The following is a 14,758-nucleotide window of genomic DNA, read 5'->3' as shown; positions in this document are numbered from 1 at the left end:
CCTTGAAGGATACAGCTGCCGTCTCTGGCAGCTGTCATCTGATGGCTGCTGGACTGCACTCGGCACCGGTAACAACCTTCATTTGTCCCAAGGATGGTCCTGTGTCTTGACCGGCAGCTGCATTTTTTTGTGTCTACCACTTGAGTTTCTCAGGATGTTTTTCCAGAAGTTTGAAATGACTGTTGTCCATTGCTGCGTCCAACCACAGCAGCAATGGCGCACTGCGAGAGGCCTCGCTTGTGCATCTCAACAATCCCACCACGTTCAAAGAGAGAAAGCTGTTTTGCCTTTGCCATCACATTCAATACACATTTTTGCCAAGACTTCGGCTTTTAAAGGCTGTGCTCTTAAACTTTTCACTTTAATGCTCGTTTGCAATAAAGTTTTGTCTCACTCCTATTTCATGTTTTTGCATTTTGAAGCTCCACTGAGAACCTCCCTGAGATCCAACAGTGCAAAATGTACATTCCTGCAATTTTTCAACTGATCTTAAAATTTTTGATCCGGAGTGTATAAGTATTGGATCCCAATAAATGGTGCACGTTTACCTTCTCTTGTAGTCTCCATCAGAAAGTAGACTACTCGTGAATAAAGAGCCACAAGAGAGTAAGTTGCAGGTTTGTTTAATTGACCAATCAGAAGATTCAAGTCACAACACACAATGTCCACACATCCCGTAAGGAAAAGCACACAGCAGCTGGTTTTGTTTCATCCGTTTCTCCACATCTCCCTGTGGCTTCTACATGAACGTGTGAAGGTCACCTGTGTGTCTATATTGGTGCTTTTGTACCTGAGAGCAGGAAGTGACAGCCAGTAAACTGCTGTGAGACGTAAACATTTGCTCCCAAACTTTCCTTATTAGGGACGATTAATAAAACAAACACACACACAAGCAACACAAATCGTACATTGCACAACACCAGCACAACAAAGGCAAAGCAGGAATCTGATGGTGATGGGCAATCGTTCCGTGTCCCTTTTTAAGTCTTTGACGGGTTTTGGTAGGGAAAGTGAAAGGAACCACTAACAGGTTGTTAAATACCATATGTCCTCAAGTAGCTGCCTCCCCATTCATTTCATGGTTACCACATCTACGGGTGGGCATTTGACTACATCTCCTTATTTAATTGGCAAAAATTAATAAATTACTTTTAAAATACTCTGTTAATTCATAAATCCATAGAATAACGTTGCCTGTAGTGGATGTCGCACATAAATAACATCATTTTGTACTTCTTTAGACAGCAATCTACACTGTGTTCCAAATTATTAAGCAAATAGCAATTTAGTATCAAATAAATTTGTTGTTTTTCAATGAAATGGATGGATGACTGTCATAATTAGTTGGCCTGGTGAGCCCAATTAAAAGAAAACTACTTAAAAATGATGTTCCACATGATTAAGCATGCCACAGATTTCAAGCAATATGGGAAAGAAAAAGGTTTTCAGGCCTTGTCCAAGGGTGCCTTGGACAAGGCCTGAAAACATTCAATCATGCACAGAAACTTTCATGTGGTGAAGAAATGTGTGGCTGATTCAGATGACAGCCAGGATGCATCATGGGAAAGGTTTCTGCCCAACAAATGTATGGAATGAAGAGAGCGCCTGCTAAAAAGCCTTTACAAAGCAGCAAACAGTGTGGCCAGCATATCTCTACAAGGCTGTGATGTCAGCAAGAAGGTGGCTGAGTCATCTTTTGGTTCGGAATCATTGGGAGAGAGCTGGTAGGCCTTTTATGGTCACTGAAGGTGTGAAAAAGACCAAAAATCAGGAAAAGCAAAATCAGAGGAAAATACCATTTGCATAATGACTTGGAACGCAGTGTAGTAGAGACTGAACGAACAGTGCCTCTGCTGGTTGCAGCCAAGTAGTGCACTCCATTTGGACTCAATTGCGTCTAGTTGCCTTTGTACGTTTCTTATATTCAGACAAGTAGAACCGCTGCTCCTCCGCATTGAGAGGAGCCAAACGAGGTGGCTCGGGCATCTGGTCAGGATACCTCCCAGACGCCTCCCTGGACCTTGGAGGAGGCCTTGGGGAAGACCCAGGACACGTTGGAGAAACTATGTCTCTCACCTGGCCTGGGAACGCCTCGGGATCCACCAGGAGGAGGTGGTCTAAGTGGCCAGGGAGAGGGAAGTCTGGGCTTCCCTGCTTAGGCTGCTGCCCCCGTGACCCGACTTTGGAAAAGCCGTAGAAGACGGACCTTTTGGAACGAATTACAAACAAAATCTGAGGTTGCACTATACTTAATAAGAAGACAACGATTAGTGATGGCCAACACACACGGTTGGGCATCGGTAAAGCTGACGTTTACGGTGAAATTCAAGAGAAAGTGGCGCTCTATGAGGAAATACGGTAAATACAAACATTTTTACAAACGCAAAAATACAATATAATATTCTGGCTCGTTCTGCTAAAACTGCAAGTGAGCAAAGGTTCAGGCCAGCGGCTAAGACTTCATGATCTCAGCCACGAGAAACAAACAATAAATACATTCAAGCTCAGGCCGCAAAGAAGCCATCGCGAGTCAGGAAAGGCGACGTCACTCAAAAGTTTCAAGCTGCGCAATCACAAAAATAATGAAAATCTTGAGTCATATAAGCACATCACACAATCAGCAAACTGTTCCTGTCCTGAAGAAAGGGGCTTGTGGGCTAAACACAGTTAGCAGCGAAACAGTGCAAGAAACAAAAAAAAACCATAAAAAGGAAGAAATGTCTTGCACGCTCAGGTGATGAATACGGCAAGTCCAATGACAGCATAATAAATACATAAATAAAAGCTGTTCCGTCGTGACAGCAAGGAGAGGAAGAGGAGGAGGAGGTAGATGGGTGCAGGAGAGGGATGAACGTTCCTCTGTTAGGACTGCAGTCAAAAACAAAGATTGGAGGAGGAAGAAGCACGACAGGAGGGCTCACTCTGTCGTCCCGGTCATCCTCTCTTCGTCGCCCTGCTTGTTGTGCTGCAGCCTGGCGTACGTCACTGCGTCGCCTCTGCGGGGACGGCGATTAGGCGTTAGAAGTTAATCGGAATGTTAGGATACTAAAAAGAAAAAGAAAACTAGAGGTGCATGATAATTATCGGGCCGATATCAGGGAATGATGACATCATACCAATAAATCCGATAACATTAAAAATAGCTCTGATAACAGATAAAAAAGAAATGCTCCAATTAGGCGCGATAATGCAAGCCATACTGTGCGAGGAAGCAAATCGAGTGCTCCATTTTCTCTTGCCTGTGACGTTAACGGCCTGTTGTAACTTCCTCTGAGCTCGCATGTAAACAAACATTCACTTTAAGAGCACACAAAAAACCTGAAACACCAGTGCAGCATTTGCGAAAGGTTTGCCAGTTACCTCCGTGGCGCCACACACGCTGCTCGGAGCGTGTGCCCGAATACAGTGTACTTTTCTGGGCCACGCTAGATGGCTCCTCCCGCTCTATACTCTGGTTCTCCTGATAGTAGTGATGTCATGATATATATAGATATGTCATGACAAATCAACAGGTGCAGTTTGTCAAATCCTAATTTGTTCAAATCCTTCTTACCTCCAGGTGTGCACAAACTACAGTGAAATCTAAATTTAAAAAAGTAGACATAAAAAAAGTGATCGTTATCGGTACTATATCGGCCCTGAGAAGCATAAAGTTATCAGTATCTGTTAGGGGAAAAAAAAAAAAAAATCGTTCATCTCCCAATAAAACACATCATCACACAGTACACCTGGGCAACCTAAAGAGATCTACCGTAATACAAGGAGGTCTTTATTTGGATAATATAAATACAATGTTTATCATATTAAATAACAATGCTAAAAATAATGCTACTTAATTGAAATTATACATATTACATATACTTGTTAATATTTTAATTAATACTTATTATATTAATGTATTTTCCGGATTATAAATTGCTCTGGGTTATAAATCGTTAATATATTTTTGTATTAATGATTCATTAATATATATACAGTACATTTATATTAGAATCCAATGTGTTATAATAACCATAATAGAAAATGATATGATGTAGTTTGCAGTATACTAAACAAAATGTGAAACCACAACAATTAACATATTATTAAATGAACACCAATGGAAAGTGAGCATTATTATGGTTGTGAAGGCGGGTGTACCTAATGTTGTGGCTAATATGTGGTGGAAATCAGCTTTGAATTAGCAACAAATTAGCAATAAAGTTAAAAAAACGCTCATGTTACGACATTTTAAATAATAATATTAAGAATTGGATGTAACAAATGATAAGAGTGCCTTTAAAAAGAGATCCTATGTTAATGGGTGACAAGGAAAAGACAGTCAGAATCACATCCACGAGTTCAAAATGGCTGCTTTTTCAGTTGGGCGTATCTTACTTTTTGCCTAAAGACGCCAGGCCGTACAGGACCCCCGTGGCAAAGGCGATGGCGTTTCCAAACAATGTGGTGAAGGAGAAACTGAGGAATATGGGGAACAGCGCCATCCTGCGCCCGGGAGCAGCCATGGACGTAAACAACAAACAACACAGGTCAGGACATATTTCCCCCCTATTATTCATGCTTTCATTCAGCAACGTCTCTGTGCTCTCACCCGCAGTAGAAGAAGGCTTTCTGCCAGGGTCGGAAGCGGTCCGCACGCGCCGCGATGGCGTTTGCGAACTCGACAAACTGGCAGCAAAAGGGAACCTCGCACAGGAACAGCACGAAGGCGTTCAACCTTCACACACAGTCGCTCGTGATAATAAGTTAACTGTTAAAGCTTGAAAAATATAAACAATACATGCCAAATACACAGTCAATAGCCACAGTTTGACTATGGAATGGGGGGAAAACAACAACAGAATAACGGTGGTTATAAGATTGGAAAAAATTTATACATTAAAATAAAATAAATAAATACAATGAAAATAAATGAATAATAATTTTAAATATAATACAATATAATAAATATGTCAATATAATAATGTGAAATATTTATGATGTATAAATATATCTGAATATATACAAGCCTGTATTATAAACATTTGTTTACATGGAGATTTCTAAAATATTTGAATAAAGTCACACTATATATGCACGATGTGTTACCCGAGATCACGGGTGTCCAAAACCTTTTCCAGTGAGGTCCACACACTGAAGACACTTGGAGATATGTATATATATATATATATATATATATATATGAAGAAAAAACTGCATCTCGGCTTTGTGATAAGGGTGTAACATCTTATTATTAGCATCAACTTCGTTCTTTGCCCCCCCCCCCCCCCATTTTTGCTGTTATTTTTTTTTCATTTTCCAAATATTTTAACTCTCTTCTCAAATCATCAATTTTCTTCAATTAATAATAATATTATGACCTTATTCCCACACTATTAGAACTTTCTCCCCAACCTAATTTCCCCAAAATTACAACTTTATTTCAATTTTATTCTTTTCTCATAATATTACGACTATTTGAAAATACCAGATGTTTTTCTTTAATATTTTAACACTATACTACTGAAATTACATTATTTTTCCTCAAAATATTACGGGTTTATCCTCATAAAATTGTGCCATTTTTCTTATTCGAATATGACTTTTTTCCTCCTAATATTTTGACTTTATTCTTGGATTTTTTTCCGCATATTTCCATTTCTTCTTGTAAATTTTCTTCTGGTAATTATGACTTTATTCTCATAATATCATAACTTCCCCAACCTGATTTTCCAAAAGATTACAACTTTATTCATTGTTTTGTTTTACGACAGTTTTTCCCCCTTTAATATTCAAACGTTGTTACCTCATAATATTTTGAATTTATTCTCGTAAAATCACTGCTAATTTTCTTGTTAAATTAGATTTTGGACACCCCTGTTCTAGATCCAGACGGGACTGACTTACACCATCCACACCCCGGCGGCGATGTTTAAAGGGTTGACTGTGACACAGTTCCACACTCCTGCGATGGCACATGCTGCAATATTTAGGACAGAGCACAACATAAAATTGATTGACTCTAAATTGAACAATAGGTAAGTCAAATAATGTTTCAGCAGTGAGGAGGAAGCAATAGGGAAAGTTTTCACAGCATGTCCCGGTGAATAATGCAGGAAAACTGTGCTGTTTGGTTGTATGTGTTGACATTTAATGCACATGTTTCTGCCCTGCTCAATAATACAAAGCTCATAAATTATGCAGCAGTGGTTTCTGTGACACATACACTAGGGTTCTGGTGTCAATGCTGCATTCCCAATAAAAGATTATGTTTTGCTAGGTTGGTTGTTTGATACAGTAGGTTGAGGACCACCAGGTTCTAAAGTCGCACAGGCGGGGCCCAGCAGAAGCTGGTGGCTGCATCGGTGACGAAGAGAGAGACAAAGGGCAATACAATGGCACATCTTTTGTTTCGCTTGTTTGTCACAGCATGATATCGTGTTATTTGTCAGCGTTCTTCACATGAACGGTCCAACAGTATATTTTGAATTACCACCAAGACCACCCATGTCATGTACTTACATATTCCTCCTAGGACGCCAGCTATCTTGCACAGCCATCGGTACCACCAAGTCATGCCATCATCCTCCGGGACGGCTTTCGTGGGCGCTGCGGTCTCGTCGGAGTTCATCCTGGTGGAAGCCAAATTCCGTGTCTGTAAACGACTAACTGGACCGATTCAACCCAGCAGCACTTTCAAGTCAACAAGCCTCGTCGTTGTTGTTTTGGGGTTAGCAAGCAATTAGTCAGCTAGCTAATGCTAACAAGCGCCGCCTAAGCTGCTGAGAGCATGAACGTCACTTCTGAACTTCTATTAAAAACGATGTCGTGTTGTTCCTATTCAATAAAACTCGCCTGCAACTGACTTTAACAATAAAAAATACAACAAACACGTCGATTCCGTTGCTGAGAGATTCACTGTTTCCTTTTCCGGGTTGCTGCGACCGCAATGCATTGTGGGAGGGCTACCCGGAAGTCATGTTTTCTCAATCAGCAGTGTCGCTCCGCAATATGTACATCACTGTACATGGAAGATAATCTGTCCCGCGCATGACTACATCTATTCCTCCTTTCGCTAATTTTTACAACAGCGTCTCTGCGACGTCACGTGCTGTGGTAGTTGTTTTTTTAAATGTATGAACATAAATGGTCAATAATCATACTTCACGTATGTAATATACTGGGAGGTTATTTTATAAGTGTCTCTTGTTAAAATACTTTGTGAACATGGGGATGTTTCTATCGTCTTATGACATCCACCAAGACTGAGCTTCATAAAAACGTACGCAATGGACGAAGCGCAGACGTAAACGTCATATCCGGTTACGTTTACCATACATAAATAGACTAAAACATATAAAATGCAGTTATATTACAATGTAAACAACCATAAGCAGAGTGCAATGATGGATTCATCTTGAGGATTCAGCTTTGCACATGCTTTTGTGTGTTATTTTTTCAGTGTCGAAAAAAAACATAAAATTATTTATGGAACAAAGAAATGAGAGCTTATAAATTGTCCACTTGCACAATGGATATGATATAAGAAAAAAAAAAGATGTTTTTTCTCAAATTTCTATCTATCTTAATAACATTTTTGGGGAATAGGGTTAACAGGGGTAATGCTTGCTGCCGTAAAATAGATGGATGGATGGATGGCGCAGATTACACATGCCTAACATTTGACTGCGGAAAAATAGTCCGACCGGATGTAGACGCATATTGCACGTGTAGAACCCTGTTGAGCTGATTGCGTTCCGGGTGCGTATTTGCGCAGTGACAAGCAGATCTGGAGGTCTGCAGAATATCCCAAAATATGAATCTATTAACTGAATAACATGTGAATTGGAATTGACTGTCCAATAATTAATTCCAAATGTGAAAAGGTTTTAACCTAAAAAGCAACTGAGCCCATTTAAAATGACATTGTTACCAGAATGCCACATCCGCAACCAAACAAAACGTTGCTTTTTACTATTAAATAGATATTTTATTCAACTCATCATTCGTGTCCTGTTTACTATTCATACAAATAAAGCACCTTTTATCAAGAGCGAGTCCCTTGGCAACACAAGCTTGGCTCAGGCGGAGCACTTCACTCCGACAGCAGAGTGGATTGGAGCGGTTTCAGCGTCCTTTTGCTGAGCCGCCTCTGCTCCATTACTTGCACCGGCTTGGCCTTGTTGGTGGGCGTGTGGCACAGCATGTCGTCGAGGGTGTGCCGAGTCACCTGACCGGCTCGCTCCAGCTGAGAGGCCACCTGCTCCGCTTTGGCCATTTGTGCTCCGTCCTCAGTTTGCAAATGCACCAAATCCAGCTGTGAAAGAGGCCGCAGGAGTGAACGGACCCTCACTGCTCGCTGAAGCTCTTTTCTTACGAAAAAATAAATAAAAAATGCAGAATGTTTCCCTTACCACCTCTTGAGAAAACTCTGGCTTCCTAACAAAGGAGGGAGTTTTAGAGACTGTGGCTGCAGAGAGGAGCATGATGGCATCATCCGTTGCTCCTGACATAGCGAGTAACAAAACCTGGTGGGAAAAATAGCAATTATAAAACAAGCAATACCATCAGAGTATCAGCTGCAGGTTCACCTTTAGGTTTTGACACAAGCGTCCGTCGGTGCTCATTATTTGTGAAAACAACAACTGTGCCTTTTCAATGTCGTTCTGTAGGGAAAGATCATTTATTATGGAAACGATGCACCGCTTTAGGCAGAAACAATGAGGACAAAACAAACCCGTCTGAGCGCTAAGGCCACAGCAAAGCAGTAAGCATGTCGAAGGATGAACTGCCCTTTGGCCTGAGCCTCCTCGATGAGAGACGTGCAGATCATGTGGGACTCTGCTGTGTTCTGACAACAGGACATCAATTCACTGTCAAAGCAGATCTTCAAACATAAATCCAAACCGGTTCTACATCCAAAATAAGACGTAATCTACTCATTCAGCCGACGAGCAACTGCCTCGTGCAAAAGCAGTTACCAGTTTGTAGCAGACGCCTGACACCAGCATCAGTGTGTCTTTGTTGAACGGTACGCGTTGGCTCCTCATGGATCTTAACACCTCCAGGGCATCTGTAAGCAGCACGTTGGAAACACGTCATGCAGAGAAGATCAGCCAGAGGAGGCGGCTTACCTTCATGGTAGCCCTTCATGAACAACATGTCTATGGCGATGTTGAAGGAGGTGGTGTCACTGAAAAACCCTCTCATTTCCTGTTTAGAACAACAGAAGACCAATGAATTTTGGGCACGGTAAGGGAACAAAATGCCCAACACTAAACTGCTTAGCCTACAACAGCTTTAAGGATTTTTATAATGAAACATTAAAAAAACTGCTGTTTTGTGGTTGAATAGAGCCTATAAAAAGAAAAAAAAGTATGAATATTTAAGCAAATTCTACGTTTTTTTTTGTCTAAATGAAGCATTTTCAAGCGTACAAATGGCTAAATGAACTAAATATGATATAATCATAATAATAATAACACAGGCTACTGTCGTGGCCATGATTCAGCTAAAACTCAACTCTGATCACCTAATGTCTTTTATTTAGTTGTATTTATGTCTTAAATGGCTTATTTTCTCTGATTATATCTACTATATTGGGTAATATTAGTGTAAAGGTGACTATAGGGGCGTCATGTCTAGAGATCTAATGAGGTTAAAACACATTTAAAAGGTCGTAAACGATGGATTGTAAAGATGGAATACTACATTGCGGAAATTCAATTATCACGGCCGAGTCTGGACTCAATTAACTGCAATAAACAAGGAATTACTGTATAGATACAAATAAAGTATGTGTGGTGGGAGGATCACTTTAATATATTTTGTGCATTAACAGATGCTAAAGCAGTACAATGTAGGTCAATATAAGCTATACAAGCTTTGCGTTAAATAAAAGTTGATTTATTCAGGTCAGACTAAAGTTATAAAAGAGTGTCAGGCTGTGTGACTCTGTGGAGACCCCTTTTAGTCTGCTTTTATGCACACTCCCCAGGCTTGTGGAGGTGCATCGCAACGCCGAATGTGTGGCAAATTGGTACGCCTCCATTCAGGTACGAAGGATCCGTACGGAATAATCAGAATACATGTACCGATTACAGCCACAATGACACAACGTACTGTCTTGCCTTTGAAGAAATAGTCTGTGTCTGGTTTCACCTTGTCTGTAAGTACGTCAGCAGCCATCTTCTCCAGGCCCAGCTCATAGCACAGTCTCATGAAGAGAGGACCGAACCTGAATTCTCCGTGTGCCCGATTACTGTTCTCTGCATGGTATCTAGAAAAGTGCAAAGCAAAATATTATATACTGTGGCCACTTGTAGCACTGCTTTCTTCTCTGTATTGAAATGTACCTATAAATAGCATCCCGGGCTATCATCATGTCCTCCACGGACTGGCACAAGTGGAGCAGCAGCTTCAGCTCATCTTGCAAAATCAGCCTGTTACTCTGCAACTTGTGAGCGAGCAGCTCAATGAAATTTCCTGCAAATGAGATGACTCACATGACCAGTAAACGTGCAGTGTTCTGTGACGTGAGCTTGTTTACCATCTGATCCTGCGATGAGGTGAGCCACAGCCAGCTTCCTGCGCTGGAAGTCTTGTAGTCTGATGGCATCTTCTGACAGCAGATGCCTTTTAGCTGCACATTAAAGACTGTTGGCAGGTTTCTTGTGTATGACAAAATATTTTGTATGCATTATAAAATACAATGTATTGGCCACGAAACAGCATATTGAAACAACAATAACACCCATGGTGCATTCACTGTTCGAAACATTTGCAATCATGAGCACGCTAAAAACAACAAAAAACTATCCGGATTTACCAGATAAAGACACCAAACTTGTTGTTCTTACCTCCTAGACGCGACCCAATCCAGCCTGGTTGTGACAAAGCAGACAATATTCCACTACAAGAGCTGTCACGCAGTAATGAACGACAACATGAACTGAACCTCCGCAGCGCCATATTGCCCGCCGATTGTACCAAGTTCGAGTATGCGAAGTGGAGGCTAAGAAACACACCGGAGCGTTTGAAACACCGTTTTACCGCAGTTAAATATATACAGAGTTTATCCTCTGTGCCATTGTGTTTTTAAAAAGATAAGAAGAAAATAAAAAGCAGAATGCCTGTAGCGTTCTGTTTATGTCTGTTTATTTACGATACGCATTTGGTACTTTCCAACATGGCGGCGTCCTTGAGCAAACGTATACATTATATTATATACATGTTATAAATGTTGACCTTTTGTTTAAATATTAGCACGGTTTCCTTTTCTAAATTGTATTATTTTTGGACTGTTTGTCAGACAATTGTAACATACTTTTTAATTGCTGACAAAGACGCCCCCCCCCCAAAAAAAAACAGCAGGTGGTGCTGCTGCGACGTCTTTGGCTAAGGTATTTGCAACGTTCAAAGCATGATTAAGCATTATTTTCTTATGTAGAATATAGACTTGTGCGGCGTCCATAAGAGTTTTACAGAGAGAAGTAACGTTCAAACACATGCCCGGTATAAAATACATACAGAGATGACTTTTTCCACTAGCAGCTAGTTACTTTTCCAGTTTAAAATCAAGTTGATTTACAAACTACGCAAAATAACACTGTGCCAGGATCTCAACAGAGTGTGAAAAGAGTAATTTCAAAGATGAGGGAACATCTTAAATCCAAGGAGGTAGAAGTAGGATGAGGGAGGGGCTCCACTGTTGCCCTAAGCAACAAAAACGTCTCAGCCCACGCAGCTGAGATTTGCCTGCGCTGCCAATCAGCCACAGGACTCTGGATAATTGATGGTCTCCTGCAAGGTGCATGCATCTCTATGGGCTTTTACTTTCTCTCTTTCACATCCAGCTCCACAAATCTAGGACGCTAGCAGTGTTTGCATAGCTGATAATAGGACAATCCCTGATTCTGATTTCCCTGGACAAGCAGCCACGCTTAGATCTCCTTTGATTTATCCCTGTGTGCACTTCCCTGTGGTTTTGGAAAGTGCCTGAGGTGTCCCATCGTCATTACCAATAGTCCCCAGTGGAAAGAGTTTTAACACAGAGAGAAAGAGAGAGACAAAGCCACAGCTGATCAGACTGTGCACCACATGACTAATTGCATGGCTTATAAAAGACAGCGTAAGCTGTCATACATATACTGTATATACTTACAGTAAATTTAAATACTAGTGTGTGTGTGTGTGTGTGTGTGTGTGTGCTTTGGATAAATGCGTTATTTCCTCAAATAGTGGCCTCTGCTTTTATCGCAAGCAGTGACATCCATTCATTTTCTAAAGCACTTGTCCAATTTTGTGAACATGCCAACCCCTCACAGAGTTCTGACAAAGATTTGAGCCCTCGCTCTCCTGACTGTGAGGCAGACACGCTAACCGCTACCGGTGCGTTATCATCATTCCTTTCTTATCAGTAGGGGTGTCACGAGACGAGACCATGCACAAGATTGGGTCTGCGAGACTTCATTCATTTTAAGAAAAGTACCGTGAAAATTATGACTGGACAGACAGACATTTGATTTAACCGCATCACAAAACAATGCAAGAGCGTTTTGAAATGTTTATTGTCTCACAAATTCACGCTAAATGACATTGTATCATCATTTTCTGAGACCAAATAAACCACTAATGTTATGAGGATACTGTATATAATAATAATGCAACATTTCCTTTAATAATATGTCATATGTCATTAATATGTCATCTGTCACAAGTTGTGGAATTGCCATTTGTGACGTATTTTCTCACAGGAAATTTGTGCTGTCGAGCATTTGCAGCATTTCTTGAAATACTGGCTTTTCAACTGTATTAAAGGGCAGCATTTCTTTTGCAATGCCTTTCTGTGAACACACAACATTTTGCGGTGTTCCGTTTTTATTTACTTTGCCGACCAAACGTCTCAGTGAGTGTTGCCTGTCGGGACGAAGGCTCTGCATCTCTCCGTGTACTTTTTTTTCCCCAGATGGGTAAACTAGATCGGGTGGATATGTTTGAGGTGGGCAAGTTCGATTTGTTGCCTTTTGTGTTGCTACCACTTTCGAATAAATTCGGCATACTGGCTCGTTATTGTTGATGGGCTCACCTCAGAACATACAAACCCTTTATTTTTAAAATCACAGATATTAAAATTTGCAGATTTAGTACACTTTCAAACCGCTAGAATAATGTATAAAGTTAATAATAACTCGTTACCCAAAAACCTAATAAAGTATTTCTCAATCAGAGAGGAGAAATATGATCTTAAAGGAAAATTAAACCTAAAACATTTATATGCGAGAACTACGCTGAAAAGCCACAGCATTTCCGTGTGTGGAATTAAATTATGGAACGGATTGAGTAAAGAACTAAAACAAAGTACAGAGATGAGCAAATTCAAAAAACAATACAAGCAGTTGATGTTTGCTAAATACAAGGCAGAAGAGGCTTGATTGTTCTTTATTTATTTATTTATTTAGTATTGTTATTATTATTATTATTATTATTAATGTATATATAGATATACTGTATATATATATATCTATATATATAATTTTTTTTTGTTTTTTTTTTGGGAGGGCTGTCTTACCGTTATCTATTATGTATTATCCTGACTATCACAGAAAACACGACATGGAATACAGGAAGTGAACTACATGTACTGTACAAGATGTAGAATGGATGGGGGGTAGGATTAAATAAGCTTTGCTTCTTCCTACTCCTTTTGGACATGAAGAACTGTGAAAAAATGATTCATGAGATGTATTCCATTGGAACCTTCATGTTCAAATAAACTAAACCAAACGAAACCAAACCAAACCTTGATCACATGGGGGCTGTGTGGCATTTGGCTTTACAAGGATCTTTTCCCTTACTAACTTCTACTACGTTACCCTGCATTGCTCCTCACAAAGCTCCACTCTTGCTGTGTGTAGGCGAGCGGCACCGCCTCCCCCCACAGAGACAAAGCGACTGTATGACTAACGGGAGGTCTCACTCTGTTCACCGATGTTCTATGGAGCATCTAGGTGCTGAACCAATGCACAGAGTGAACCTTTTTCCTACCTGTTTGGAGGCAGATGACAAATGAGGAAAACAGCCACGCATGCACTAGGTTGGCAAAATTATCAAATTTGTTGTCACAGTTGCCAGTGATCGCTGGTGGTTGAAGTGGTTGTTGCCTTGGTACCTGCCTTCTCCTGGCCTGTTTTCTCTTTTCTTGCAGTCACACCTTGAGCGGGCTGGGGGAGGGGACGCTGGGCACACCTGTAGCTTATTACTCTTTACCTATTTAAGCTGACTACCCGCAGCTGGCAGCCGCTGGTTTATTGTCTCGCTACGGCTGGCTACTCGTCCGAGGACTTCTGCTACACAATCCTCGTGCTATGCCTTTTGGACCCTGTCGCCTCCCTGACATCCAGCCTTACTCCCAAGTTTGTACTGCTCTTATTTGTTTTTCTGTTCCTACTTTTGCCAAGACACCATCGCTTTCTGTTTGTGGAACTGCCTTTTTGCATTTTTGTTATTAAAAGTTCCTTTACCACCACACAAGCTCTCAGCCTCTGCATCTGGGGTCCAAACCACACCAAGGACTTAACATTTGTTTTCATTCATTGTGTGATTAATTTATTTAGACTGTAATTGCAAGATGTTTTTGTGAATGAGAAATCTCGTCATGTTTTAATCTCATGAGATCTCCTGACCCATATTACAAAAAGGCATTTTTAAAAATAAATACCTTCACAAAGGTCGTATACTCTCAGCAGTTGAGCAAATAAATCCAAAAGACAACAGAAAC

At 40.6% G+C, this 14,758-nt stretch overlaps 2 protein-coding genes across 3 annotated transcripts; both read right to left on the bottom strand.

The window, feature by feature from the left end:
- Positions 1-607: 607 nt before the first annotated feature.
- Positions 608-8,166, bottom strand: cacfd1 (calcium channel flower domain containing 1). Of its 2 annotated transcripts, XM_054758263.1 has the most exons (6): positions 8,021-8,166; positions 6,502-6,611; positions 5,887-5,959; positions 4,592-4,717; positions 4,378-4,485; positions 608-2,996 (listed from the first exon to the last, which is right to left on the bottom strand). In XM_054758263.1, exons 2-6 carry the CDS (start codon positions 6,608-6,610, stop codon positions 2,918-2,920), a joined length of 495 nt encoding a protein of 164 aa, XP_054614238.1. In that variant the 5' UTR covers position 6,611; positions 8,021-8,166; the 3' UTR covers positions 608-2,917. The 2 variants fall into 2 exon arrangements, with proteins under 2 accessions (XP_054614238.1, XP_054614237.1); XM_054758262.1 differs by lacking the exon at positions 8,021-8,166 and having other exon boundaries at positions 6,502-7,163.
- On the bottom strand, positions 8,075-10,980 carry ptcd2 (pentatricopeptide repeat domain 2). The gene is made up of 10 exons (XM_054758236.1): positions 10,839-10,980; positions 10,529-10,621; positions 10,335-10,464; positions 10,141-10,258; positions 9,114-9,192; positions 8,961-9,052; positions 8,717-8,830; positions 8,571-8,645; positions 8,394-8,507; positions 8,075-8,296 (listed from the first exon to the last, which is right to left on the bottom strand). The coding sequence occupies exons 1-10, from the start codon at positions 10,948-10,950 to the stop codon at positions 8,075-8,077; spliced, it is 1,149 nt and encodes a 382-aa protein (XP_054614211.1). The 5' UTR covers positions 10,951-10,980.
- Between the last annotated feature and the right edge of the window lie 3,778 nt (positions 10,981-14,758).

This window comes from Dunckerocampus dactyliophorus, chromosome 17 (assembly GCF_027744805.1).
Source record: "Dunckerocampus dactyliophorus isolate RoL2022-P2 chromosome 17, RoL_Ddac_1.1, whole genome shotgun sequence".
NCBI lineage: Eukaryota > Metazoa > Chordata > Actinopteri > Syngnathiformes > Syngnathidae > Dunckerocampus > Dunckerocampus dactyliophorus.
This window is presented reverse-complemented; position numbering and strand designations above follow the sequence as displayed.

What these genes read in the sequence shown, in the direction of transcription:
- ptcd2 (XM_054758236.1), bottom strand. Translation starts at nt 10,950, where the DNA reads ATGGCGCTGCGGAGGTTCAGTTCATGTTGTCGTTCATTACTGCGTGAC. An exon ending in GATTGGGTCGCGTCTAGGAG is followed by an intron (nt 10,622 to 10,838) that starts GTAAGAACAACA and finishes TTTAATGTGCAG; the next exon opens with CTAAAAGGCATCTGCTGTCA. An exon ending in CAGAGTTTTCTCAAGAGGTG is followed by an intron (nt 8,297 to 8,393) that starts GTAAGGGAAACA and finishes CCTCTTTCACAG; the next exon opens with CTGGATTTGGTGCATTTGCA.
- cacfd1 (XM_054758263.1), bottom strand. Translation starts at nt 6,610, where the DNA reads ATGAACTCCGACGAGACCGCAGCGCCCACGAAAGCCGTCCCGGAGGAT. An exon ending in TGGCGTCCTAGGAGGAATAT is followed by an intron (nt 5,960 to 6,501) that starts GTAAGTACATGA and finishes TAAATATTGCAG; the next exon opens with CATGTGCCATCGCAGGAGTG. An exon ending in GCCGCCGGGGTGTGGATGGT is followed by an intron (nt 4,718 to 5,886) that starts GTAAGTCAGTCC and finishes CTGTGTGTGAAG; the next exon opens with GTTGAACGCCTTCGTGCTGT.